General features: G+C 33.3%; 4 protein-coding genes across 4 annotated transcripts; all 4 read right to left on the reverse strand.

The window, feature by feature from the left end:
- Positions 1-38: 38 nt before the first annotated feature.
- Positions 39-6,638, reverse strand: LOC114737252 (putative disease resistance protein At3g15700). The gene is made up of 2 exons (XM_028925166.1): positions 6,592-6,638; positions 39-1,690 (listed from the first exon to the last, which is right to left on the reverse strand). The coding sequence occupies exon 2, from the start codon at positions 1,331-1,333 to the stop codon at positions 638-640; it is 696 nt and encodes a 231-aa protein (XP_028780999.1). The 5' UTR covers positions 1,334-1,690; positions 6,592-6,638; the 3' UTR covers positions 39-637.
- Positions 6,639-13,122: 6,484 nt separating this feature from the next.
- Positions 13,123-16,618, reverse strand: LOC114737245 (uncharacterized). The gene is made up of 11 exons (XM_028925161.1): positions 16,546-16,618; positions 16,338-16,388; positions 15,969-16,064; positions 15,753-15,836; positions 15,135-15,221; positions 14,941-15,048; positions 14,677-14,754; positions 14,327-14,404; positions 14,123-14,233; positions 13,942-13,998; positions 13,123-13,616 (listed from the first exon to the last, which is right to left on the reverse strand). The coding sequence occupies exons 1-11, from the start codon at positions 16,616-16,618 to the stop codon at positions 13,123-13,125; spliced, it is 1,317 nt and encodes a 438-aa protein (XP_028780994.1).
- A 1,136-nt stretch (positions 16,619-17,754) lies between these two features.
- LOC114737246 (uncharacterized) lies at positions 17,755-23,365 on the reverse strand. The gene is made up of 7 exons (XM_028925162.1): positions 23,125-23,365; positions 20,691-21,428; positions 19,652-19,918; positions 19,408-19,553; positions 19,185-19,290; positions 18,183-18,716; positions 17,755-17,982 (listed from the first exon to the last, which is right to left on the reverse strand). The coding sequence occupies exons 2-7, from the start codon at positions 21,339-21,341 to the stop codon at positions 17,755-17,757; spliced, it is 1,932 nt and encodes a 643-aa protein (XP_028780995.1). The 5' UTR covers positions 21,342-21,428; positions 23,125-23,365.
- Positions 23,366-23,765: 400 nt separating this feature from the next.
- On the reverse strand, positions 23,766-25,515 carry LOC114737247 (uncharacterized). The gene is made up of 4 exons (XM_028925163.1): positions 24,898-25,515; positions 24,112-24,490; positions 23,909-24,003; positions 23,766-23,825 (listed from the first exon to the last, which is right to left on the reverse strand). The coding sequence occupies exons 1-4, from the start codon at positions 25,513-25,515 to the stop codon at positions 23,766-23,768; spliced, it is 1,152 nt and encodes a 383-aa protein (XP_028780996.1).
- Positions 25,516-25,739: the final 224 nt, after the last annotated feature.

Consider the following 25,739-nt stretch of genomic DNA (forward strand, 5'->3'; position numbering starts at 1 on the left):
CGTACCCCCTCAAAAAAGGTATCTGGAATTTCTAAAGTCTGATTATCCGTGCTGTCTATTAGGAGATATGTTAGATGGGGAAAATCTAACCTTTCAGGAAGCTTTTGTATGTAACAACGTTTCAAGATAATATGGGTACATCTTTCTGGAATATCCTTTCTTGGCCAATCTTGCAACTTCAAATTACATTTGGTGAAAACATATTTCGAGGCAATCAAGACGGCTCCTTCACGAACACTATCATGCATCTTGATCATTCCTGATCTTGCATCAACATCAACCAACAAACAAGACGCCTTCAAGTCATCCGTCACTCTATAAAGCCTATTCCTCGCATCCTCAATGGTATCTACATGTTTGAATATACCCAAACCAATAGCATATTTCAACAAGTCACTGATGTCTATGAATGTTCCCTGTACACCACAAAGCAAGAAGACTTTCTTTACTTCATCTTCCAACCGATTCAAATTGAATTCCAAAGCTGAAATAAGGGTTTCTTGGACGTCTTTGTTATCAACCCTTTTTAGGTTGTTCAAGGTATCTTTCCAATAATGAAAACCTTTATCCTTTAATGACTTTGCAATTGTGACTATCAAAACAGGCAAGCCTGCACACCTTTGAGCCACTTGGGTTGCTATGGTTTGGAACTGAGCACTTTAACTTCACCAACCATAACTTCAAACAATTTCCAGGATTCTTCGCCATTCAAAACTTGAAGGGGGAAGTTCTTTTGTGCATCATTCTTTTGTAAAATATCTTGACTTCTTGAAGTCAATAATAATTTGCAACCTTCATAATCATCCTTTGGAGGAACTCCCATCTTTTCTGAATCAACTTTTCCATGTGTATCTAGAGAAGGGATTCCTAACTTCTCCAAATCAATTTTCTCCCATAAATCATCTAGGATGATGAGGATAGTTTTCTCCTTTTTTATCCTCTCACACAGGCTGTTGGCTCTTTCACTTGATGAGGTCATCCCTTCTAAATGAAGGCCTAACTGTGCTGCAATCTCATCTTGAGTTCTTTCAAGATTTGTTTGGGATATAGTTACCATAACCACCGCAACAAACAATTTGTCATCCTTAACTTGTTTGGCAACTTCTTTAACAAGAGTAGTCTTTCCCACGCCGCTTATCCCATAAACCCCAATTTTGCTGATCTTAGGGTCCTTCAGAGACAACACAACGTCCTTCTTGACTAAGTTTCTTGATTCAAGCTGATCACTTCCTCTAGTAGCAGAAAAGTTGTTTATCATATCCAAAGGTGGAACATACCCAACTCCTTTATCAAAATTCCCCTCCTTCTTCACTTCAACAATGGTTTTTGCCATTTTCTTTGCTTTTCTGCGATGCTGATGTCGGGACTTCAAGTTAGGAAAAGACCATTAGGAACACCCAACATTTGCATCACATGAATCTTCACAAAGTTGCTGTGCTTCTTCTAAAGTCTTAGTAACACTTTCTTGCCATCTTAGCACATCACCTTCGATCTCCCTTCCATTTCTTCTTTCAGCGTCAACTTGACGGTCGATACGTTCTTTCGTTGTCTTCAGCTCCTCTACTCGACCCTTTAGCTCCTTAAGAATGTTTCTATAGCATAATAAATATCCCGCTTGCCTTCCAACGGGTTCTACAGTAAGTTCCGCTATTTTTGCACCAACAGAAATGAGAATGTCCATTCTTACTTCCTGAATAAAATGACAAGCAAATTTAATACTTGAATAAACAAAGCAAGGATGAGAACGAATGGACTGAGCGAATGTTGAGAGAAATATTTGTAATGACAAGAAAAAATGGCATTATTGGTTATGGAGCTAATAAGTAGATGAACCCCAAGACAAAGAAGCCTATTCGATAGGCATTTAACCACCCAAAGGCAAATAATTTACTGGCCGAAAAGGAATTAATCGAAGAGCATAAAATTCTAACACAGGAAATACAATACAATTTGATGGCGTAAAATGCAAATACCATGAATATCATTGAGGTTAGAATATCGAATATTAAATGTTGGAAGGACAAGTAATAATTTGACAGTAAATAATAATTATTTTAAGTATCAAAAGACAGCTAGTAGAGCTTCCATGAATAAGTATGTCTTCTCTCTTTACTGCATCATGATATTGTAGTTTTGGGTTTGGATACTTTTATCTGTCCGTTACTACTTGTACTTCCAAATGTTGTATACATGGGTTGACGCATTTACATCGTTATTATTAGGACTACTTTCAGTGTCAAGTGGAAATTAATTAGTACAGTTTCCGAGAATAACCAGTACCTTGTATGTTCGATCATAAATGTTATCATGATATACTTGGATTCACTCTAGGTCGTTAATGGTAAAACTTTTATTACTTACTCTTGCAACTGGTAGTAATTATCTATCACAATATTACAAGCTTCATTATCATTCGGCTCAAGTCACATTGATAGGTCTGTTTCCATGCATATAAAATACCGCTCTCAGGCCCTAATTGCATTGGATTATGGTGACATTGGATTCAATGTTTCGCATATAGTTTTGCTTATTTTGTTGTGTATATAATGCGCACTTAAGGTTTGGCCATATTATTGTTGCCCCCCAAAAAAAAAAAAAAGGTTTGGCTTTATTCTAAGAAAATTTGGGTCAGAACACACAAACACATGCCCGAAAAATTACTTCATTTTTTTTGTTTTGGTGTTAGATGTACCAAAAAATATTTTAAGATACCGAACCATTTTAAAAATTTTTTTCAGAATAATGGATGTACCATAAAATATTATAGCATAGAAAACATTCAGGATATTAGATGAGCTTAAACCTTATTTCCACGTCAAATCCACTGTTTTTTTAATTTCAATTTTTCCCTTAATTGGCGTAAGGTGACATAAAAGCTTTCACTTGCTCGAAGCCCCTTCTTTTCTTTATCTTCCATTGACTATCCTTCCTCTACCTTAAAACGCTGACGTTTGATCGCTTATCACGAACATTTCCCTCCATCACACCCGTAGCCGGAGGGAATCCATTCGAGCGCCAAGTATTTGTATGTCTAAGGTCATGTGCTTGATTATCTAATATCTATTATTTATTTATTTATTCACTATCTAATAATCATTCTAATCCCATTTAATAATAATTAAAAGAAATAAGATACTTAAATATCCCAAAAGTATCTATGAAAAAGCACTCATCAGCACCTGAAATATTTTTTATCTCTTCTATACCTTAAAAGTTTCATTTCATAGCATTTCATCCTTGAATTCTTATTCGTTATTAAATCTCAGTCAAAGATACTGGTCAAATTACGTAATTTAATAGTCAAATTAACAGACATATTATTATGCCACGAAAATAAACTTTTAGGACATGTAAGAGTCCAACAAACCTTCCAAGTGTTAAGTGCTTTTTCGTGAATACTTTCAGAATATTTGAATACATTATCTCTAATTAAAATAATTACATTTTGTAATTAAAAATAATTAAATTTAAGAAGAAATTAATCGAACAGCCTTCATAGTTCCACTTGATTTTTAATCAATTACCCACATTTTTATTGGATCTTTACAGTTTTTTCAATTACAGATTAAATTTTGTTAGTTAATTAGGGCTCACATGGATATTTATAATTTCACTTAATCTTTGCTTCTTCATTTTATTTTTTTTATAAAACTTTTCGATTTTGTATTATTGGGAAACTTACATGTCTTACAGTTGGCATTCATGTCAGTTCTAATTAACAGATAATGAGTATTTGGACTAATGGCTAAAAATAAGAAAACTATAAAGATCTAATACAAAATACAAGTACCTGATAAAAATCAAGTGGAACTATATATAAATGAACTGATTTTTTCCTAAATTTTGTTATTTTTAATATCAAAAATCTAATTATTTTAATTAGTATAAAATGATATTAGAATAATTATTAGATAGTGAGTGAATAAATAAATAAATAATAGATATTAGATAATCCCCACGTGGCCTCAGCCACACGAACACTCAGTACTCCGTGAATTTCCTGTGGCATTCACAACAGCGTTTAAAGTAGAAGAGGGGTAGCGAATGAAAAGGTAGAGCTTCCATGATTGTGGCGGTACACGTTTTGGAAGCACATTTTTCCCTCTATATTTTATGTCGTTTATTTTTGACTCATTATTTAATATCTTGGGAAATTATTTCGTGATCCTTAAATTCTACGAAATTTTTTTGACCCCAATATCTCCCCCCCTGTTTGGTCATTAGATTTAAGGAATTTTGTTTGGAACCTATTGCCCGGCTAGTTATGTATACAGGAGTGTATATTAATTACTAATTCTAGTCTTAAATATAAGAACTACTCAGAGATTCAATGGTTTTCATTCTAATGCAAATAATTAATAATTAACTTAACTACTTTTTGTAATATTTATAAATTAATCATTTAGTTTTTATTTTAACTATCAGGGTTAGTATATTTATTCTTTTATAAAGCTTTGAGCTTCCTAAGGTGGCTTTATGGAGGTCTCGCCTGGGTAGTTACCCATTTTCCTCTTTTAGTTACTGTGAAACTCTCAAGTTCTTAGAAGATCAAATTGGTAAATATGTTTTTCACCTTTATAGTATAGGCAATGACAAACCATTTTTATTTGGAGATTGTTACCTCGGGTCCTAAATATAGGAATCAGTTAAAGATTCAATTTGTTTTAAAATATAAAACCTTAATGTGCTTATCTTTCATATTTGTTCTTTTTTTTCCCAAAGCAGTCCTCACAATGACTACACATGTTAGAGGGTTTTTATTCTAATGTAAACAATGGTATTTTAGGATAGATAACACCTATTTATTATAAATAACTAATTTAACTATTTTTCTTAATATTTGTAAATTAATTATCTATCTCTTATATAAATAACCAAATGTTGTATAGTTTTGGAGTATTTGCCGCTACTATCTCTATAATTTTACACCTACTAAACCAAAGCCTAAATATATTAATTTCTTTATAATTTTAACATTTTATATCTGTATCTGTCACTATACGCAGGGAAGGGGGGGGGGAGATAAATTTACTGTAATTTATAAAGTAAAAACATAGATAACAAACAATTGAAAAGGATCAACTAAGATTCTCTACCATTTGACAAAAGAATGGATGGGATGGGGTATTTTTCTCCAAGAAGGAATCGGATGTGATTTGATTTGAATGACATGAATTTCATACCCTCCCGCCCCCGGCGGAAACATATTGTCATTTTTTAGGAGAAATTAATCTTTTGTCCTTGTAATTTTAATTAACTCATTTGTAACTTAATCTCTAGACTTTAACTTGATAAAACTTAATCTCCATAATTTTAACTCGATTGTAATTCAATCCTTGAACTTTAATTTGGTATAACTTAGTCCCTATAATTAGCCATTTATAAATTAGTCTGTATATTTTAGAAAAAAAATTAAGAAAAACTAATATTTTAATCTTCATAATTTCATTCAATTTATAATTATTAGGTCTCATATATAGTTTATATTCTTTTAATTAGCTTCCCGCACTTTCAGTCTGTGAATGGCGTTCCTTCTCACTACAGTCTAACATAATCGCTGCTTTCTATTGAAAGTGCTAGGTCTTGAATAGCAAAATTTCAGGGCCAATACTCTTCAAGGCTTGACATTGACGATGATTTCCTTACTCTTCTATTTCATTTATGTCATCTACTCTCAATGGTTTCTCTTTACCTTGTCATTCTTTTTATTGAAATCATAGCTTATGTCTGAACAAGCAAAAGGATAAAGATCCTCTGTTTGCCTATGTTTTTGGGGATTTACATTGGGTGCTTATCAGTTTTGATGAGCACCCAATGCTCATCAGATTTGGACTATTCAGATCTGATTTGGATGGTCCAGATTTATTTTTATTTTTATTTTTTATTTTATTTTTTAAAAATAATTATTTTAATAGGTATAGGATAAAAAACAAAAATAATCTCTTAACTATCATTCTTCAAAAATATAATTTTTTATTTTAAAATAATTATTTAATAATATTAAATCTGGACCGTTCATATTAGATCTGGACGGTCCAGATTGCTTATTAGCTCATTGATAATATGCAGGGAGTTATAAATAGTGAGAAGGATGGCGATTCGCAGATTGAAAGTACAGGGAGTTGATTAAAAGGACATACACCGTGGCTACAAAATTGAATGAAATTATAAAGATTAGAATATTAATTTTCTCCATGTGGCAAAGAAAATTAATTTTCTCTAATTCTATTTTCTAAAATATAGGGACTAATTTATGAATGGATAAATTATATTGCATCAAATCAAAGTGTTAACACAATAGGAACTGAATTGTACCAAGTTAAAATTTAAAGATTAAGTTACAAATAAGTTAAAACTATGTGGGCCAAAAGATTAATTTGTCATTGTTTTATTTTTAAAAATATGCAAGACATGGAAATAATCTCTTCGTCGCCAACTTTAAAAAAATGATGATTCGTCATCAATAGTATTAAAGTTAAACTATTCAAGAAGAAGACTTTTTTTTTGGACAAACGGATTAAAAAAAACATCAGATCTTATCGGTCAGTAAACGTACAGTACTATAAGAGAACCAATCCAAAAGTTATATACCTTGCTCAGTGTGAATGAGAAGTTAATAGTCTTGAGCTTGAGATGTGGGAAAGGCAGAAGCTAAAGTTCTGTAGTTGAAGACCAGAGAAAGAAAATAAGTAAACAAGAAACATGTTATTCATACAAATTCAAATCCGAAATATTTAACCATCAAGACAGAGATTTTACCCATATCACTTTATGCGATCAGCTCCACTCTGGCGACAGATAAAGCACAGATGAAGGAAGCACCAAAGCTTGTTCTGATTAAATTGCAGACTTCTTAGTTTTTTATTGCCCACAACAAAAGCAACAGTAGATGCGGAAGAATATAGTGGCAAGAGAAAAAAAATCTTCAAACCAGCTCCCCCCCCCCTTTTCTGTTTTTTTTGAAATTTAGTTCAGATTTAAAGACTTAAATGCAGGGAAGCAGTACGAAACGTCCTACAGAACGGATAGATTGACCAGAAAGTAGCCGACTTAAAAGACTGGTAAAGCTAAAGAAATTTTTTTTCCTAATTTTGAAAAATTATTATGGGCATACGATCGACAAGAACGAGACAAACTTAATGCAAAAGAAGAATAACAATTTTTTTAGATGTAGCTGATATCTGGAAATCACCAAAACAAACTTGATCAGAAAGTTGAGAGCAAGTAAACAGACATAGTAAACATAAAAACTGCAGTCGCTTTAGAAAATGAGAAACTTTTTTTTTTTTTCCTTTTTTACCAAAAGGAAACAAACTTAATGCAAAGAAGAATAACAATTTTTTTTTTTTAAATGTAGCTTATGTCTGGAAATAACCAAAACAAACACGATCAGAAAATTGAGAACAAGGAAACACAGTGAACATAAAAACTGGAAACACTTTAGAAAATGAGAAGCCTGATTGTCAGCAAGTTGAAGGAAAATGCCAAAGAAAATGGAAGAGCACAGAGTGGGTGATGAAGAGTTTGAGAGGAATCAGTAACAATGAAACTAATGCGATGAGCAAGAAGAAGAAGAAGAAGAAGAAGAAGAAGAAGAAGAAACAGCAGAATAAGGTTGATAAGAGTGAGGATTGAAATGGTGTGCAACTTGAAGAAGAGAGAGTTGTAAGCTGGGGAATGCGATGAGCAACAAGAAAGACGATAGCTTTAACCAAAGCCTGAGCAAGTTCTTTATGGATTCGCCCATTGACTTTTCAGACTTCAGAGTCGTCGTCAACCTTACTATTCCATTCACAGCCTGTCCTGTCCACACAACTTTACTACTACCTCCAGTCCCATTTATTTTACGCGGTCCCATCCGTCTCCGAACCGAACCCGCCTCCTGCCTATCCGGATTGCAGGGTTAAAATTACTTTTCTATCTCAAAAAAATTGAGATGAGCTTGTAACCAAAAACAAATTGAGATGAGCTGTAAAGTTGAAAGTAGCAATCTGAAACCTGCAAAATATCCGTACATGAAGGGCCTGCGCGGTTGAAGAAAAAGGGTACGGCTCGTCCTTGCAGTTCTCCTGAGTCACAACGCCCATCAATGGGGGAATGGGACGATCGCGACATCAATCATAAACCAACCAACCGACCCACCAACCGGCAAACCTATAATAATAAATAAAAATCATATTACTGTTCATAGAACCGATTTTACTGGTCTGCTCCTCACCTCGTCCGTGATATCCCTTCCATTCCAAAAACTGCAATGACCAATTGACCACCTCTTCTATCAAACACCAACAACGTTCATCTCCGTCGCTGGTTTATGTTTCTTCCTCCCTCATCTTCTTTTCATGTGAAAATAAAAAGGCATATAATCACGTATGATTAGAAAACTTATCATAATTATATATAAGAAAATTGATTTGATGTAACTATTTTCTGAATGGGAATCCGTGTTTGAAAATATTCCCTATAGTTTTTTAACCAGTACTAAGAAGTCAGCACTATTTCTTTAATGCATTTATTAAAATTTTTAAACCCTCATTAATAAAAGAACAAGGAATTAGTTAATAAGTTACTTGTCAATTTTTTAATATCAATACCAAATAAATAAATAAAGATATATTTTCAATATCATTTATGTATCTAACTTACTCGCATTTATAGCTTCCAATTACTCGGTCATGATAAATTGCTTGCTTTATATTTTCAACTAACAGGACCATCCAAATATTCGTAATAAGAAGGACAATTTTCTTATCATATTTATCATAACCCATGCACTTGCCTTTTGAACATCTAGTTACCCAAATTTAGTAAACAATTTATATCTTTTCAATAGTCTTACTTTTACGTAGCTGGGAACAGATTAATTTTGAAATGAGATTAGTATTTTCTTTCGTAGTGGAGTTACGCAATTCAATAGGCATCTCGTGCATTATTTGTTTAGGTAATTTGGACTAAATTATTCTTAGAAATAAGAGTTTAACGGACCACCCCCCCCCCGGGGCGGGGGTTAAAAGTGACCCTTCCATTAGTTGGGTCTCTGGTGACCGGAAAGTTGCCTCGGACAAGTCCCCAACAACCAATTGGCAAAGGACATTTTTATTCATCCATTATATTTTCATTTATAGCTAAGGACCGTAATCTTTATTTTTGTTGAGATATCAGTAATTTGGGGAAAAAACTCTTAAAAAAAATTAGAAAGGCTAAAGTATAATTTTATATAATATTCCAATATGATTTCTTAACTATAAAAGATATATTTTTGGTCCTTTAAATTGTTAATAAAAAATAATAATATTGAAATCTCGAATGTTGATAAAATATTCTTAAATGCTAACATACTAACTATAATTTTTAAAACAACTATAATTATTATAAAAAAATTATCATTTAACACTAATGATTTTAATATTAAAAGCCTAACAATATTTTTTTAAAATTAAATGATAAAACTGTAACTATATGTAAAATTAAAGGACTAAAGTATACTTTGGTCATTTTGAAAATTCTAAAGTGAGAAGAGTGTTTTTCAAAAGTGGTATTATGCAAATTAAATAGACACCTTCAGTGGTCTTAACAAATCATTTTATAAAAAAATAATTTTCAGAAAAATATAAATTTATAATTTTAAAAATGTAATCTTTCTGTTTGACAGGTTTTGCGTGACTGTTTGGATGCCAGCAACGGAATCTCTAGCTACCAGTGAGCCGCCAACAAAATCTCCGGTAAAGGGCATTTTTGTCAATTCTTGAAATTTTTAGTTACAACTGAGGCCCCTTTGGCATCACTTTCACATATAAACTGAAACAAGAGCAAATTAACCGGAATACTGTGAACAGTAAAATTACCAAGATCCGATAGTAAAATTACCACGGTCCTGTATTGGAGAAAGAATTTATTAAAATACTACACTTAAAATCATTGTAGATGTGAACGAGTTTAAAAATGTGGATAAGTCGTTCTTGTTTTAAACGATTTTATTACATCTCTCACCTCACTTCCAATCATATTAACTGATCAACTGACATTAATTTTTTTAATAAAAAAAGTGAAATTGCTCATACCTTGAGTGATTTCGCCTTTTTTGCCCTGGACTCTACGCTTTGGGGGAGTTAAGAACAAGTGTGGGGTGAAAAGGGAAGAGACTGGTGATGAGAGAATAAATTAGGAATTTTTTTTTGGGAGGGGGGGGGGCTAGAGCAATAAATTTGAAGATGTGAGGGAGCTGCCAAATTACATGAAATAAATGTAAAAGTGAAATCCAAGGCAGCAAAGGTGAAATCGTTTTGGCTTAATGCAATTTTCCCATTGTGCACCATCAAATTTCTTTTTTTGGGCAACACCATCAAGTTTTGTTGAAGCTTGTAATGGGATGGCCTAATAAATACTCCCTTCCTTCTTATATACATGATGTAAATAATTTTAGGCCAAAAAAATAAATAATTGAATTATATAAATAAAAATATTGTTAAAAAATGACATCACGGCGCATGAAATTGATGACATCAAGATTAAGTCAACAATTAAGGTTTGATTCCAGTTTTCATAGGAGTTTTTCTGGGTTTAAATGTAAATTGACCCAAAAAAGTCTTTACTCAGCATATACCTAGTTAGATATCTAGAAGTTTTTTTTGTGCTTAAGGTCACTTAAAAGGTTTTCAATTGCAGCAATGTGGCCTGTTATCCAAATTTAACAGTAAGTTAGGTAAATATGCTAAATCGACAAGTACATATATTATCCATTTCAATTTTTGAGAAGGCACAAATTCATTCGGGAAATTATCATTTAGAAACAAGTGCAGAAATTTTTTTAGTTCAACGTTGCTTTGGAATGTTTGCAGGTGCATGTCACGACAAAGGATGGCATTATTATTAGATTATAATTACAGAGGAAAACGACATGTATTTGTTGCATTTAATCTCTTGAAGTTAAGGTATAACACACCCTCAAAGTACCTGCATAACAACACGGAATGAAAGTCACAGTTATTTTCGATTAAAGAATTTAATCCAGAAACCTTTTGAACAACGATAATATAGCCATATAATGTCTTTGGGTATTATATAATACACATGAAAATCCAGAGTGCATAAGAAGTCAGATTTGGACACAAAAGCTAACACCTCTCTCTATGTTATCTGTAGTTTTGTCAAACCATAGGTAAATCCCAGCCAGATTTGTGAATCACACTCACTTGTTTTATACAAAGTGAGTATGGTAGACCAGCAAAATAAGGCAAACCTTAACCCTATGTTTAGTATGAGTGAAATGGAGGGGAGAGAAGAGGAGAGAAAATTTTAATGAGCTCCATTTAAAAAATTAAAGAAGTGGAGTTTAAAAATTTTAATGAAAAGAAAAATGTAAGATAAAAAATGATAAATATTAATTAAAAGCTTTTAACCTCACTTTTTAATTTTTCAAATCGAGCTTATTAAGATTTTTTCTTCATTTTCCCCTCTGCATTGATCATAAGGCTGAAATTACAGTTTTAGAGATCTTAAATGATATTGCCAGAATCTTCACAAGTTAACCATTCTGTGTGGCGCCTGCTTCATTGTTGAAAATGGGAACAGAAGACCTCAGTGGTAAGAAAAATATTTTTCCACGCTGTTCTCTTTCTGTATCCGCAAAATGAGAAAAAGTACAAAACTTAAGTATATTTTCAAATTTAATCCCGTTCTGATTCTCACCCTTTCAAAGATATAACAACAAATATTTGCCTTTTGAAGACTAAAATTTTATTCTTTGATCCTTCTAATTCATCTTGAACATAAAGGTCTTCATTAACAAAATGCCTTCAATTTCTGATTCTGGACCATAAAATTTTCTGATTGCTTTTCTTTCTCCGTTTGGCGAGAAGTTCTGTGCTAGAACTTTTGGCTAATAGAGAAGTCATGCAAAAATACTATACTAATGGGCTTCGATGATTATATGAGATATAAGTAATATTCATCTAATTGAATATACGGGCACTAAGTAGAAAACAAAAGTAAAAAAATATACATCTTTTAATATTTGTAATTAGTTATCTATATTTACAATGAAAGCCAACAGAATGAGGAGAAATTTGACGTAACAAATAGAGATTACGGGGAGCACTGACGATTTGGGAAATAACAATTGAGCCTTTAAATTTTAAATGAATAGACTTGTTCACTTCTCTTTGCCGTGTCTTTCATCACATTTTCAATAACACTTCAACTTTATATTTCAAATTTTCTTTGAAAGAACATATGTATTTACGAAGAGTAAGAATTTAGATAACACATTTATCAATTTCTTAATAAACACACATCTCTTGTGTTCCAAAAGACCCCTCATTAACTAGGCTTGTAGGCCTCAACACTGGCAGCAGAGGAAGAAGAAGAAAATCATGTGTTGTGTTTACATTGAACAGGGGAACTCAGAAACAAGAAGTCAACAACTCAAGAGAAAACAACGTTATTGATGCCGCAATGAACCGAGTTTTTAATCTCTTACATATTTCTGATTTTTAATTTCCATACCTCCCAGTTGAACACTACTTTTACTCTCCCATCAATATTGGTTTCATGAAAAGTTTGGAAGCCGTAGTTGATTTTACCAGAGCATTCCTGTTTGTGTTCCTGGATTTGAAAGAGTGGATCTCAGTGCTGGCATAGAAAGCTTAGAAATAAACTTAGAATCATTATATTACTTCATTCAAAAAGATAATCAAATTGAAAATCAATGGTTCATGTTTATGTCATGATGCGATTGCTCTGTAAAGCATATATCAGTACAAATCCAAGTTCATTTAATGAGGCATATCCTGCCTAGCTAAATTGGAATATAGCCCCACTTATTTTCAGCTAATGAACAGTAAAACCATGAAATGCTAAACATGTTCTCTTATTTTAGACTTCAAACTAAGATTCTCCCTGTCCTTAACGTAAAACCTAATTAACTAATTTGAGTAACATACAGAACAACAATATAGAAATACTAATTCTTTCAATGCCTAATATGCAGAACAACTACACACCAAATACAAATGACACATTCCTACTAATGTGCATTACACAAACCACAAAGCAACGTACGAAATTAGATACGTAATGTTGAAAGCGATAATGTCAAGGCATGATCAGGTTTATGAGTGAACTTCATGGCTCAATAAAATTATGAAGCCTACTCGCCTCGTCTCGCAATGAGAGCAAGGATGCCTCAATAGAAGCTAACTCATTTCTAAGAGTGGAAGCTTTGGCTTCAGTCTCCTCAAGCTTTCTCATGAGTTCATCTCCATCACCACAGCTCTCGATGCAGCCATGCACGTAATTAAGCCAACAAGCATCAAAGCCAACTGCTTCTAAGGCAGCACAGCACTTTCTGATGTGATTTTGATCATCCTCTGTTAAGTCGCATCTCCGAGTGGTCCTCAAAATGCAAGTGACTTCGATGAATAAGGTAGCGAATAGTCTTTGTCGATTTGTATTAAACCAATCAAGCACTTGAGGATGACGCTTCACCCCAGCCTCCAAATGTGGCAAGTTTTGTTTCGGAATATCACTAAACCACTTGTAGTCATTATAAGTATTCGATTCTAGTATTGATGAAGTCATAGGTTCTGGAGCTTTTGAAGGTGATGGATCTATTACTGCTGGAGATCAGAAAATTTAATAGAATGAGTCAAGTTTTGGGAAAATGAAATAAAATAAAATATTCTCTTACTAAAATAAATGCATTACTTGCTCTTTCAATTTATGTTAAACACAGAACAAAGACAATGCTGAACCTCCATCGGGAATCATGGTAGAGTTTGGTACATTTTGAGTAGTTAAACTTGTAGGGTTCTTGGTGTCGCACCTCTTGAGTCTCAATATATGAATTATATGATTTTTATTAACACTATGGTAGAATTGTTGGTTAATCCAAATAGTACTACAGGAAAACAAAGCAACAAAGATATAAAATAGGATAGAAACCTGTGTTTTGTGGTGTGGCAAGTTTTGGAGCTTGTGAAGGTGATGGATGCATTGTTGCTGGAAATTAGAAAATATGATGAGCCAAGTTAAAAATAAATAAAATATTCTCTCACTAAAAGAAAATTACTCACTCTATCAATTTATGTTAAATTAATCGGATCTGGCAAAACAAAACTAATACCTGCGTTAGGAATCTTGGTGGAGCTTGGGATATTTTGAGCAGCTGAAATTGATCGCTTTTTCACGGTGCTACACATCTCTTGACTCCCAATAGATGAATCATGTGATTCTTCTGGTAGATTTTAATAAACACCATGATAGAAATGTTAATTAATCCAGTAATTAATCATTAGTTAAAAAAAAAGTTAAAGCACAAGATAAGAACCTGTATCTCGTGCTTTGGCAAGACTCTCTGTCTCTTGGTCAGCGTGGAAGGTGTCATGTGTTTCTTGTGTTCCACTAGCTAAAAAAAGAAAAAGAAAATAAAACTGTATGAGACAAGACTTTTTCTTATTTAAAACTAACGTATTGTCTTTCAAAAAGTAAAAAATTTATAACTTTGTTTCTTCTTGCCAATTACAAAAGTTGTCAGTTGGTTGAACAAATTCTCGGTAGGACAAGCTTTTGAGTCACATGGTTCTTCTGACAAATTTTAGTTAACATAATAAAAACTATAATCATTAGTTGATTAAGCTGGAGCATTAAGTCAAAGATCTATCAGAACAAGATTAGAACCTATGTCTTGTATTGTAGCAGGGTTCTCTGCTTCTTCAGTTGTTCGAATTAAGGATTTCTCAATAGCTTCATTTGTCTCTGGAGTCAAAATAGGCAAACAATAAGTTTAGAGATAAGACACCTAGAAAAAGAATGACATAAGATATTGGAACAAATTATAAAATACTTACAAAAAGTTAAAACACAAAATTAAGGGAAAAACTTCTACAAGTATTTGATCCTTCATGGCAACTTGGAGACTACAAAATAATATGGCATCAATACCTGTATCATGAACCACGGTAGGACTCAATACATTTTGAGCATGATGAACTGAGAACCTCCTCTTGCATTCATCCGTCTCTTGAGTCCCAATAGCTGAAAAAATAATTTCTAAGGAAAATTAAAAAATAGAATGACACAAGATTTTGGCAAAAATTGAAATAACTTCCCCCTTCAACAAGTAAAAAATGCATTACCTTCTTTGTAGTCTGCAACCATAGAAGTTATAGTCTGGTTGAACAAAATTTTACTAAGGTGAATATCTGAGTCATGTGATTCTTCTCCTTGATTTCAATTAATACAATAAAAAGTTAGAATCATTAATTAATCCAAAGACTTCTATATTTTAATATAACAAAGAAGTTAGAGAACAGACATGGCAAATTTGGAGACAACAAAACCATATTTATTGAATTAAACCTTTATTTTGTACCATGGTAACAACCCATGCATTATGTGTCGTTTGAACATAGGGTTTATCAATGCTCTCATGCATCACACAAGTCCCAGTAGCTATAAAAATAAGCTAAACAAACCAAAAAAGGGAAAAAATAGAATGAGAAGATTTTGGCAAAATACACATTTTTTACTTTCAAAATGTATGAAATGCACTTATCAACATACCCATGTCTTGAATTGCGGCAGGGATGAACATGTCTTCAGCATTTTGAACCAACGGTCCTTGAATGGTGTTATACATCTCTTTAATCTCTGTATCTAAACGACCATGGTCATTTTGTACAGAAAAAACAGCGAAATAGAATGACACAAATTTTGCAAAAAAGATAAACAAAATTAATCAAAAGCAATATTACTTTCTTCGCCATCATTCAGAATAGATCTTGTGGTCTGGACCAGTAAATTTTCACTTGCATGAAGTTGTAAATCCTGTGATCCATCTAGTGCATTCCAATTCACAACACAAAATAATAAATCAGGAAGTACTATGATGGAGTCATTACATATTACAGAGCAATTTTCACTTCATTTCATGCGTATTATATAGTCTACAAAACAATACACGTCATTATCTGCATCACAAACTGTAGTAGTGCTCAGAGCAATTTTGGTTGATTGAACTAATGGCCTTTCAACACTGGTATCATACATCTCTTGATTTTGAAGAGCTACACAGTTATGTTCTTTAAAAAAATAAAACTCAGTAAATGAAATGACACAATTTTTCAAAAATAACAGCAAATTAGTTCTATCTAATAAAACCAAAAAATGCGTTATTTTTTTTTCCTTTTTTACAGTCAACAATTTTAGAAGTTCTTCTTTCTCTGTTGATCAAAAAACTTACTTTCAACAATATAGCCAGAAAGTATTGAACCCAAATGTCATATCAAAAAAATTTTAGATCATTTATGGAAACTGTAAACCACAAACAAGTTCAGTACCTTCATCTTGGATCACGGCTTCCGAACCTTGTGAAGTTGATGGATCAATAGCTACATAAACAAGTCAAATGGAATTCAGAAAAAAAAAGCATGATTCATATTTTAGGAGAAAAATTTTTTCATTCTAAAAAGATTTTTTAAAAAAATTACTGGCTCTGTTTTTTTCTTACAAAGCGTATACTTAAAGACTGTAGAACAAAATTAGTACCTGCATTGTAAACCACGGAAGAGCTTAGTACATTTTGAGCAACCGGAACTACGTTGTCTAAGATCTTGTGCATCTCTTGATTCCTAACATCATCTGCATATAATTTTTTAGCAAAGTTTGGTTAACGTAAAAGCAAATTAGATTATTAGATAATCAAAAGAATATAATAATAAAGACCAATTAAACTAAAGAAATTTTTTTTGGAAAAAAAGAATGTTGTGTTTTAACAATTAAAAAGCAACATTGGTCCAAAAACTTAAGATTTAAGTTGTCAGCTGCACGCACAGTCCTCACTTCACTCATATTTGTGGAACAGAACAGAGTGAGAGAGAAGCAGCCGACATTGGGGAAGAAGGAGAGGGAAGAGGCCAGCACGGTACCCACGCACAACACTGGTTTTAAGACTGATGGGGCCGATTGAAATCTACTTCTATTGAGGAAGAAGCCAACTTATTAAAGATGAGAAACAAGTGTATGAATGTCTGTGTGGGTGCATGAGGGCGATGCTTGCTGAACCGAATTGTTGAATCTTGAAACTAATTATAATATGCTGTTTTGAGGTTTCCTAAATGTTAAACAAGTAACTCAAAGCACTAAAAGTATGATTAAGGATGCTTAAAATTATGATTAAAAATGTTATTTTAGAGGGTAACAGAATATTCCAAAGCTGGAAAATTTCCAGACTGTTAGATATTGCCCCATGGTTTTGCTGTTCTTGAGCTCCTAATGTAGAATATAGTTTTAAAATATTTATAGAATACTCAAACTAAGAAAACATGAACAGTACCTGCACCTTGAACAGTGGTAATGCTCAATGTGTTTTCACCATCTCCCTCAGAAGTTTCATGCATCTCCTGAATCTCAACAACTAAACAAACGAGTTTTTTTTTCTTTTTAAAAGACAATATATATTTTTTTGTAAAATGCTAATAAACCACTTCTTTCCAAGTAAATAAAAAATAGTATTGCATAACTGGATCAACACCTGCATCAACTTTTGTAAGACTTAATGTGTTTTGACAAGCTTGATCCAAGGGCGTCTCAGTGATTTCACATATCTTTTGAGTGTCACCTAAATAAATAAATATAAAATGTGATATGAGGTTGCAGTAATAATAAAATAAGGTTAACTTGAGAAAAGTAATATAGAAAGCCACTAGAATCCATAAAGAAAGCAAAATTAAGGCCAATATTTGAGTAGTAGAACAATCATTTATGAATAAACGAAGAATAGAAGACAATCATAATTAGTATACCTGTATGTGGAATAGGAAGTCCGTGGATTTCTTGCTTCCCTAAATCAACAACCTCATCATCAGCCTTTGACTCTGCTCCATGCTCCTCAATGCTTAATGCTCTGCTTTTGCCTATGCTCTTTTCCTGTGTCTGACTGCTTGAAGATTCTTTGTGGTCATCGTCAATTCCTTCTCCAATTGCCTAATTGAGTCAGGCAAGGAAACATCATATTATGACACTTAGTATTGTTATATAGTTTTTCCAATAGAGGTCAAAGGCAGACGAGTTTAGCGCTCTTGGGGGAAGATAGAAATGGGGGAGGGACAACAAGAAGAAGCAGCAGCAGCAGTAGCTGAGAAGTGCATAAAAATTTTTGGAATTCACTTTTTTGACATAAATACCTTGTCTATGAATAACTGTTTAATGGTGGAGTTAAGGTCCCCTTTCCAATGTTTCTTTCCATCTTCCACTTTCACGGATTTCACAAATGGGGCAGCGATGAATCCAGATGAAAAATTTTGCATTTTGTGGCATCCTATCACTTTAAGTGTCACCAAAGATGGGAATATGAAGGTTTGGTTTCCATAGCAAAAGCTTTTTAGGCTTGTTAAACAAGTTAGTTCCAAATACTTCAAGCTTTCAAATATGACCTCTTCTTCTGATTCGCCTTCATCATCCGTCATCACAACTTCCTCTAACATCCCACAATTGCTAACCTCTAAGCTTGTGAGGTGGACGAGACTTGTAGCAGTGCAAGTTGTCATGAAGTACATAAGCCCATTGCAATCGTTCACTGTCAAGGAAGTTAAATTTTTGAAAGATGCAGAAGGTGTTGCAAATCTTATTATCTTTGAACATTCCTCTACACGTAGATATTCAAGGTTTTGAACTAGGGGATGAGATGCTGAGTCATCATCATTCCATATATGCTCAAGCTGCTCCAATTGAAATAGCCACAATATTTTAATTCAGATGGGACTATCAATACTGAAACAACCAATTTCTTTTGAAGGAAAGAGTGTTTCAAAAGAACTGCAACGTGCTTGAAGTGTGGTTATAGCAAGGAATTTTTGGATCAAATCATTTAGAAACTTTATTGGAGTTTCTTGAAAGTATTGGAGACGAAGCCATTCTATGCTTTGAAATAGATTTTTCTCATAGTTACCATTTAATATCCTCATAATATCCTTTTCATTTAATGGCAACTCCTTCAAATTTTGAGACACCTGAAAAGACAACATGTAATTTGTTTCATTATATAATCAACTAGTTAACATGAACATTTTTTTTATATAGTTTTACAAGATACATGTGTTGTTATAGTTTTCGTCAACCATGCATCTTTTTGTGTAGAAAGAATGAAATAGATAGATAGATAAAATAAACGTAAAAAGAATGCATACCTTTTCAATACAAAACAAAGCTTGTTTAATTTGCAAACCAATGCCACCGTCTCTAAGCTGTTGGGAATTGGAATGGTCAAATGCAAATATTTGCAATTTTTCACATCTGCGAATATTTAACCACTCCAATGAAGGACACTCTAGACTGTATCTTTTTGGGTAAAAATTAGTGAGTCGCGTCAAATTATATAGCCCTAAGTTTGTTAATCGAGGAAAATCAAACTTGATTTCTTCCAATCCTTCTTCAGTTGAAATGATTTCCTCAACACCACAGGAGTCAATGTGAAGCTCTTCAAGTTGCCTCAAATTTTGGCACAGTGATGGTGAAAACACATATTTTAAGTTGTTGCATTTATCAACTATCACAATCTGTACATTTTCAAAGCTAATTATTTCTTCTGCTTCTCTATTCCACACGTGTTTCAAATTTGAAGACTTGAGAGTATTAATTTTTTCAACCGGCTCACTTCCCTTGATTCCATTGCTTTGTCTTCTAATGCTTTTACATCAAATATTGCTTCTAAGAAATCACACTCTGATACTTCCAATTCCTCCAAAGTGTTCAACAATTGCAATAAATTTGATGAGAAAATCATCTTGGATAAGAACGAACATTTACGCACCACCAGATGCTTCAAATTGCAGAATATTTTCGGCTCAGGTTGACCATACCATAGTTCTTTCAGTTCTGGATATTGAGAGAGTTCCAAATGATTGAAACTCCTAAATGCCACCTGTGAAAATGATTATCAATGTAAGTAATAATAAAAGGGAATTAAAACACGTTAAACAATGTCTTGGAAAGATTGATGCATGTCCCATGAACAATGAACTTATTGACTATTGACAAAAATTAATTGAACGAAATTATTTTCTTTGCTGTTTTTATGTTTTAACACAATTAAATAACTTTTAGAATGCATTTAGATAGATGGATTTGGATTTTACATTAAAATCTCATATTTAAAATGATTTGTTTAGGTAATATAAAAATTTTAAATTTTAAAACAAATATCAATTGGCAAAAGTTTGAGCTATAACAGTAATAATAATTTATTTAGGTGTGAAATAACTAGATTGAGGGAAAATGTAAAATTAAAAAAACTATAATAGAATAATTTACTTCAAATATTGAGATAGTTTCGGGTGCTCGAAACTATAAAATGCAACCTGCAAAAGTTGTTTGTATATGTTAAGTGAAAAATAAAAGGGAAGCAATGCAAACTAAACAATATAACAGTCGGGTTTTATAAATGTTTTGCAATGACCTTTTTTATCATGAGAAAAAAATTGAATGGAGTTCATATAGAGAGAATGGTTCAATCAAAACATCCCATATCTCCTTGAAAGTAAATTTGCCATTATATTATTTTCAAATAGCTTTCATAATATGTGAAAAGAAATTGCGATGGGAGGACATTACATAGAAATGATATTTTGACGCTATAACTTTGGATGAACATGAAGATTTTAATTGAGTTTTTTTGGCTTAAGAATGAGCCATACCTCTTCGAGCCTGAAAAGAGGTCGTCGCATTGAGACATAGAGATTGTCATCAAAAAGTCTTCCTTGGTTACTTGTACCTTGTGTCTGGAACAGCTTCAATTTCTGACAATTGCAGACATCTAATTCTCTTAATGATGAACAAGATAAGCTATGATTTCCAGCACAAACTCTTTGCAAATCTTGTAAATCCCAAAGCGCCATTGAGGTTAGCTGACTAAACTCAAATTCAACAAGATTATCTAAGGGTTCTTCTCTCTTGGAAACAATTTCCTTCATCTTTGCAGCACTCTTTATTGTAATTGCTTCAAGTTGAGGTAGGTGCTTTGCTATGGAGAATGGAAAAAGGTAATCTAAATCTCCACATTCTTCAACACGCACAACTTGCAGACTCTTAAAGTGAAGACTAGATTGCCGACCTGTGCTCCAAATTTGTTTCAGCTTTGGCAATCGAAGCAAGGTTATACTCTTGAGCTGTGTTGTATCATCTCCACTGCACATTTCCTTGCCACCCAACTGGAAAATTTCCTGCACTGAGTTGCAGTCTTTAACCTTCAACGTCTGTAGAGTTGCAAATACTCCGTTCATGTACATTGGAAATATATGCTGAATTTTCTGACAATCTCTCACTTTCAATGTCTCAAAGCTACCCATGGAATTCAGAGTTAGGACAGGGTGCCATATTGTTTCCAAGTTTTGCAAGTCTTCTATTATTATTGTTTCCAGTTTGGGTAGAAGTACCTGCAATCAACTCAATAGTTTCACTGTCAGTCATAAACCATACTTGGGATAAGTTTGATAAAAACAAATGCATAATTTGAGTAAACTCTGTTTCTGGCAAAAGAACAAGTAAACTCTGTTTGGAACAAGTCAAGCCCATGCCACGTATTTCGGCAAGTTTTCAAAAATTGAAGGCATAGAGATTTGGTTAGTGATTGCTTCCGGCATTTGTGCGTCCGTGTTAAGTGGTTTTGTGCAGTCCACAAGCCCATTTAGCCAGAAAAAGAATTATATGAGGCTTAATATTCCTAGGGGGGATACCACTGGCCTCTTGGCTGAGTGGTATGTGTGTGTTTGGGTGTGTGTGTGCGGGTTCGAGCCTGCTACTTGTATCACAAAAAAAAATGAAGGTATAATACTGGATGATTTGCCACAGTAAAAAGAAATAAATTTTGATTGTTTATGTCACTTCATTGTATCCAATTACTTGTATCCTTATCAAAATGTTCAACAAAACCATGATAGGTACATGGGAAACCAATGATATGAACTTGACAGGTAGCATTAATAAAGAAACTCAGTTTTTATCTGGGAAACCCGCATGTACAGTTGTCATGTTTTTATAATAGAAATTATTTGATTGATTGGTAGTAATAACACACGCAATTACATTTTTTCTGTCTCAATTAGTTAATTTTAATTTCACTTCGTTTTGTTGGATTTACTGCTCTAATTTTTTAAATATTTTTTGAACTTTTTTTAAATATTCTAAACACTAACTTCGTTTAGTGGTTGTTTAAAATTTCAAAATATTAAAATTTATTATATAAGGTATTTAATTAAAAGAAATATATAATTTATATGCCTCATAGAACGTTTGAATAGTGTTTTACTTCCCCCGCCCCACCATATCTCATGTATTAAAAATCATTTTATAAATATATATTTCTCAGCACTTCAACGCCGCATAAAACAAAAAACACAAGGCTATGCGTAGAGTTCATAAATCATGCTGTGAAGCACAAGCGTAAGAAGAGCAAGGCTATGCAATGGGCATCATGGCTTCTAAACTGGGCTATGAATGCAGCGCCAACATACAATTATTTGTTATAAATTATAACCTATATATAATCTATTACAACTCTCAACAAATCACACTATCCATAGTTGAGGAAAAGTAGAGATAGATCATAGATTTTTATTTACCAAATGGTGTGTGTATATTTCATATTACATGCGCAAATTACTTGGTACAAATAACGCTATTTTTTTGCCAACTAGTTTTAAAAGCTGTTTCAATGTATTCAAGATTCAACTGTGAAAGGACTCTACAAGATTATTCTCGAGAGCTTATTGACTTCTTCAACATAATTTAATTGGCAGAGAAAAATGTGACTGAAAAAAATAAAATTGTTGTTCCTTGCATTTTTTCTACTTTTATGTGTACAAAATTATTTTAGATGAATTATATAGTTTGCTACCTTGCCACATTTTTTCTCATGTAAATATTGGTTTCCCGTTAACATTAACAATAATTACACACTTTGGTTATAATCATCCAAAACTAAACAGAAAAGCTGAACTTTCAAGAATTTATAGTTGAGATATGTTTTCAAGAACAAACAGAATATCTTTCACCTTTTGATAGCATAAGAAACAAAAGAAGAGTAAAACAATAGCACCTTTATCTTACTTTATGAAAGAAACTAAAGCATACCTTAGCAAGAAAAGAAACAGGCTGTTGACATTGGACTCGAGCTTCATCCTCTTCCCTTTTCCCTCTGAGACTTGGTTTCCATATGTATTGGAGCTTAGGCAGATTAGATAGGCAGATTTTTCGCAGATGACTCGCCCCTTTCTCTGATATTGCCTCTTCTTTTGCCGCATCAAATTCAAGCACAACTTCTAGTGAATCACAGTCTTTTACGTGAATTTCTTCCAAGTTCCCCAAGGCTCGCAGCAAATTCGAAGGAACAAGAACATCTGATAAAAAGTCACAATGTTCGACTGCTAGAGATTTCAAATTACAGAATATTTTATTCTCAATGGGACTGCTCCAAGAGTCTCTTAGCTCAGGATACAAGGATAAATCAAGATGCTCCATATCACGGAATGCAATCTGCACGCAAAGAAATTTCCAATGTTAGTTACAACAGAATGGCAATGAAGAGCTGTTAAACAACAGACCTATACTTGTTATTATCAATACTCTGTTAGACAGCAATTAAAGGGAAAAAACATACCTTATTCCCATGGACCATTTTTATTGTTCTGTTCAAGTCACTTTCCCACCACCATTCTTCGTCTTCCCCCTCTTTTGTTATTACCTTTCTAAGCATTGGCGTGCTTGTTGCTCTTTCACAGAAGGTTTTCATCCTTGGACATTGCCTCACAACAACTTTCTTCAACAATGGGAACCTGAAGAAGCATTGACTGCTAGATGAGAAACTATTGAGCCTTGGCAAGCTTTCCAATGCTATAGTTCTCAAATTTCTAAATACGATTTCATCTCTTGTCTCATTCATCTCCTGCGTCATTATTTCTTCAAGTGAATTGCATTCTTTTAATTCTATGTCTTGAAGATTGACCAAACTTGCTGCAGTTGATGAGTAAATTAAGCTTATCAATCCATTACACTTTTGAATTTCCAAATATGTCAGGTGGGAAAAAGTGACGGAGGAAGGAACCAAAGTTTTCAAATTACCACATTCTGTCACATTTAAAGCTTCAAGAACCTCAAGAATTGGGTCGATCTTGCATCTTTCTCTACATATGTGTTCCAATTGTAGATCATACAGCATTAAAAATTCAAGCTGGGTCTTGATTTCATTCTTGCCTTCCTCATATGCAACTCTTTTGTCTTGGAATATCTCTTTCAAGGAACCATGTTCTACAAATAGATATTTCAAGTTTGGTGCCTTTTGCACAATTGAGTCCAGAAAAGTTACTGCCGTTTTATCGTCAAAATTGGACATTCCAAGAGTCTTCAGTCTACTCACATAACGGTGCTTCCATTGTGGGTCTTGCAACATCATTATGGCTTCTGTGTTATTTAATGTCCAAGATTCCAACTTCGGAATCACCTGAAGCATAACATACAGCTTCATTATTTTCTCTTACATATAATAACAAAAAGAGACGCTTACTCAACAAAAGAATACAATAAGAAATATTTACCCGTAGGCAAAAAGGCACATGGACATATTTGGGCATGTCACTGAAAAGTAAAAAGCTTCACGTAAAAGTCCATGCATTTTTCCTCTTTTCATTTAATTATCTTCTGAAACATCTTAATGTTTTACTGAAAACAAAATGCTTCGTGTAGAAAATGAATGTCACAGTTTTTCCACACCTTCAAACCATACAATATTCATTTTCTATAAGAAATATATTAGAAAGTTGACCTACGAACTAGTTGAAAGGAAAAGCTACTACTTTATAACAAGTTAGATATATATTTCTGAGATGAATAAACATCTGATGGCCATACCTCTTCAATCATGAAGAGAGGATCTTGCATAGAGGGATGCGGATTTCGGTCATCACCACTCTGGTTATGGTTTCTTGTACTCTGTCTCCCTAATAACCTCAATTTTGGACAGTTGAAGACCCATAACATTCTCAATGATGGGCACGCTAAACTGTGACTTCCACTATAAAACCTATCAAGTCGATGCATGTTCCAAATCTCCAAGGAGTTTAACCGATCAAAGTGAAAGATGGCTATTTCCTCTTTTTTTGCTACAATTTCATTCATTCCACAAGAACCCATTGTGACTGTTTCGAGTTGATGAAGATCCAGGGCTACTGAAAGTGGGAAGAGATAGTCTAAGTTCTCACATTCTTCAACACGGACATATTGGAGATTGTGAAAGCGGAAATTTCCTTGGGGGTCCTTATTCCATATTTGTTTCAACTTGGGCAGGCGAAGCAGATGCAGGTTCTTCAATTGTGTGGCCTCTTCTCCAATGATTTCATTGTCCGGTAATTTGAATATCTCTTTCACTGAACCACAATCACTGACCTTCAATGTCTCCATTCTTCCAAATGTCGTGCGCATATCAGATGGGAAAATATGCTCAAGTTTGTCACAATTATTCACCTCCATAGTCTTCAACCCTTCAAATTGGTAGTACCATACTTTCCTTAACCTTTTCAATTGCAGCACTATTTCTCCCCTCTGTACCAATTATCTCCTCCATCATCTCACACTCTCTTATTTCAAGCTCCATAAGGTTTGGAAAACTTCCAACCACAGAAGATGAGAATAAATACTTCAAGGCACTACACTCCTCCACACTCAGCTTAGCCAACTTGTGAAAACAATTGGCT

Source organism: Neltuma alba, unplaced genomic scaffold (assembly GCF_004799145.2).
Source record: "Neltuma alba isolate B1F8T4 unplaced genomic scaffold, ASM479914v2 tig00013419_pilon, whole genome shotgun sequence".
Taxonomy (NCBI): domain Eukaryota; kingdom Viridiplantae; phylum Streptophyta; class Magnoliopsida; order Fabales; family Fabaceae; genus Neltuma; species Neltuma alba.

Bases quoted from the DNA above. Each gene is read 5' to 3' on its own strand.
- LOC114737252 (XM_028925166.1), bottom strand. From the start codon at position 1,333: ATGGCAAAAACCATTGTTGAAGTGAAGAAGGAGGGGAATTTTGATAAA.
- LOC114737246 (XM_028925162.1), bottom strand. From the start codon at position 21,341: ATGGGTAGCTTTGAGACATTGAAAGTGAGAGATTGTCAGAAAATTCAG. The intron at 19,919-20,690 runs GTATGGCTCATT...TCATTTTCACAG, and splicing joins CTCTTTTCAGGCTCGAAGAG to GTGGCATTTAGGAGTTTCAA. The intron at 19,554-19,651 runs GTGAGCCGGTTG...GAAAATGTACAG, and splicing joins AAGCAATGGAATCAAGGGAA to ATTGTGATAGTTGATAAATG.
- LOC114737245 (XM_028925161.1), bottom strand. From the start codon at position 16,618: ATGCACAAGATCTTAGACAACGTAGTTCCGGTTGCTCAAAATGTACTA. The intron at 15,837-15,968 runs ATAATGACGTGT...GGAATGCACTAG, and splicing joins TACTACAGTTTGTGATGCAG to ATGGATCACAGGATTTACAA. The intron at 13,617-13,941 runs GTTTCTATCCTA...TCTGATCTCCAG, and splicing joins TGCCACACCACAAAACACAG to CAGTAATAGATCCATCACCT.
- LOC114737247 (XM_028925163.1), bottom strand. From the start codon at position 25,515: ATGGAGGTGAATAATTGTGACAAACTTGAGCATATTTTCCCATCTGAT. The intron at 24,004-24,111 runs GTAATTTGAAAA...CATCAACTGCAG, and splicing joins TTTAAATGTGACAGAATGTG to CAAGTTTGGTCAATCTTCAA. The intron at 23,826-23,908 runs GTATTTAGAAAT...ATGCTTCTTCAG, and splicing joins ATGAGACAAGAGATGAAATC to GTTCCCATTGTTGAAGAAAG.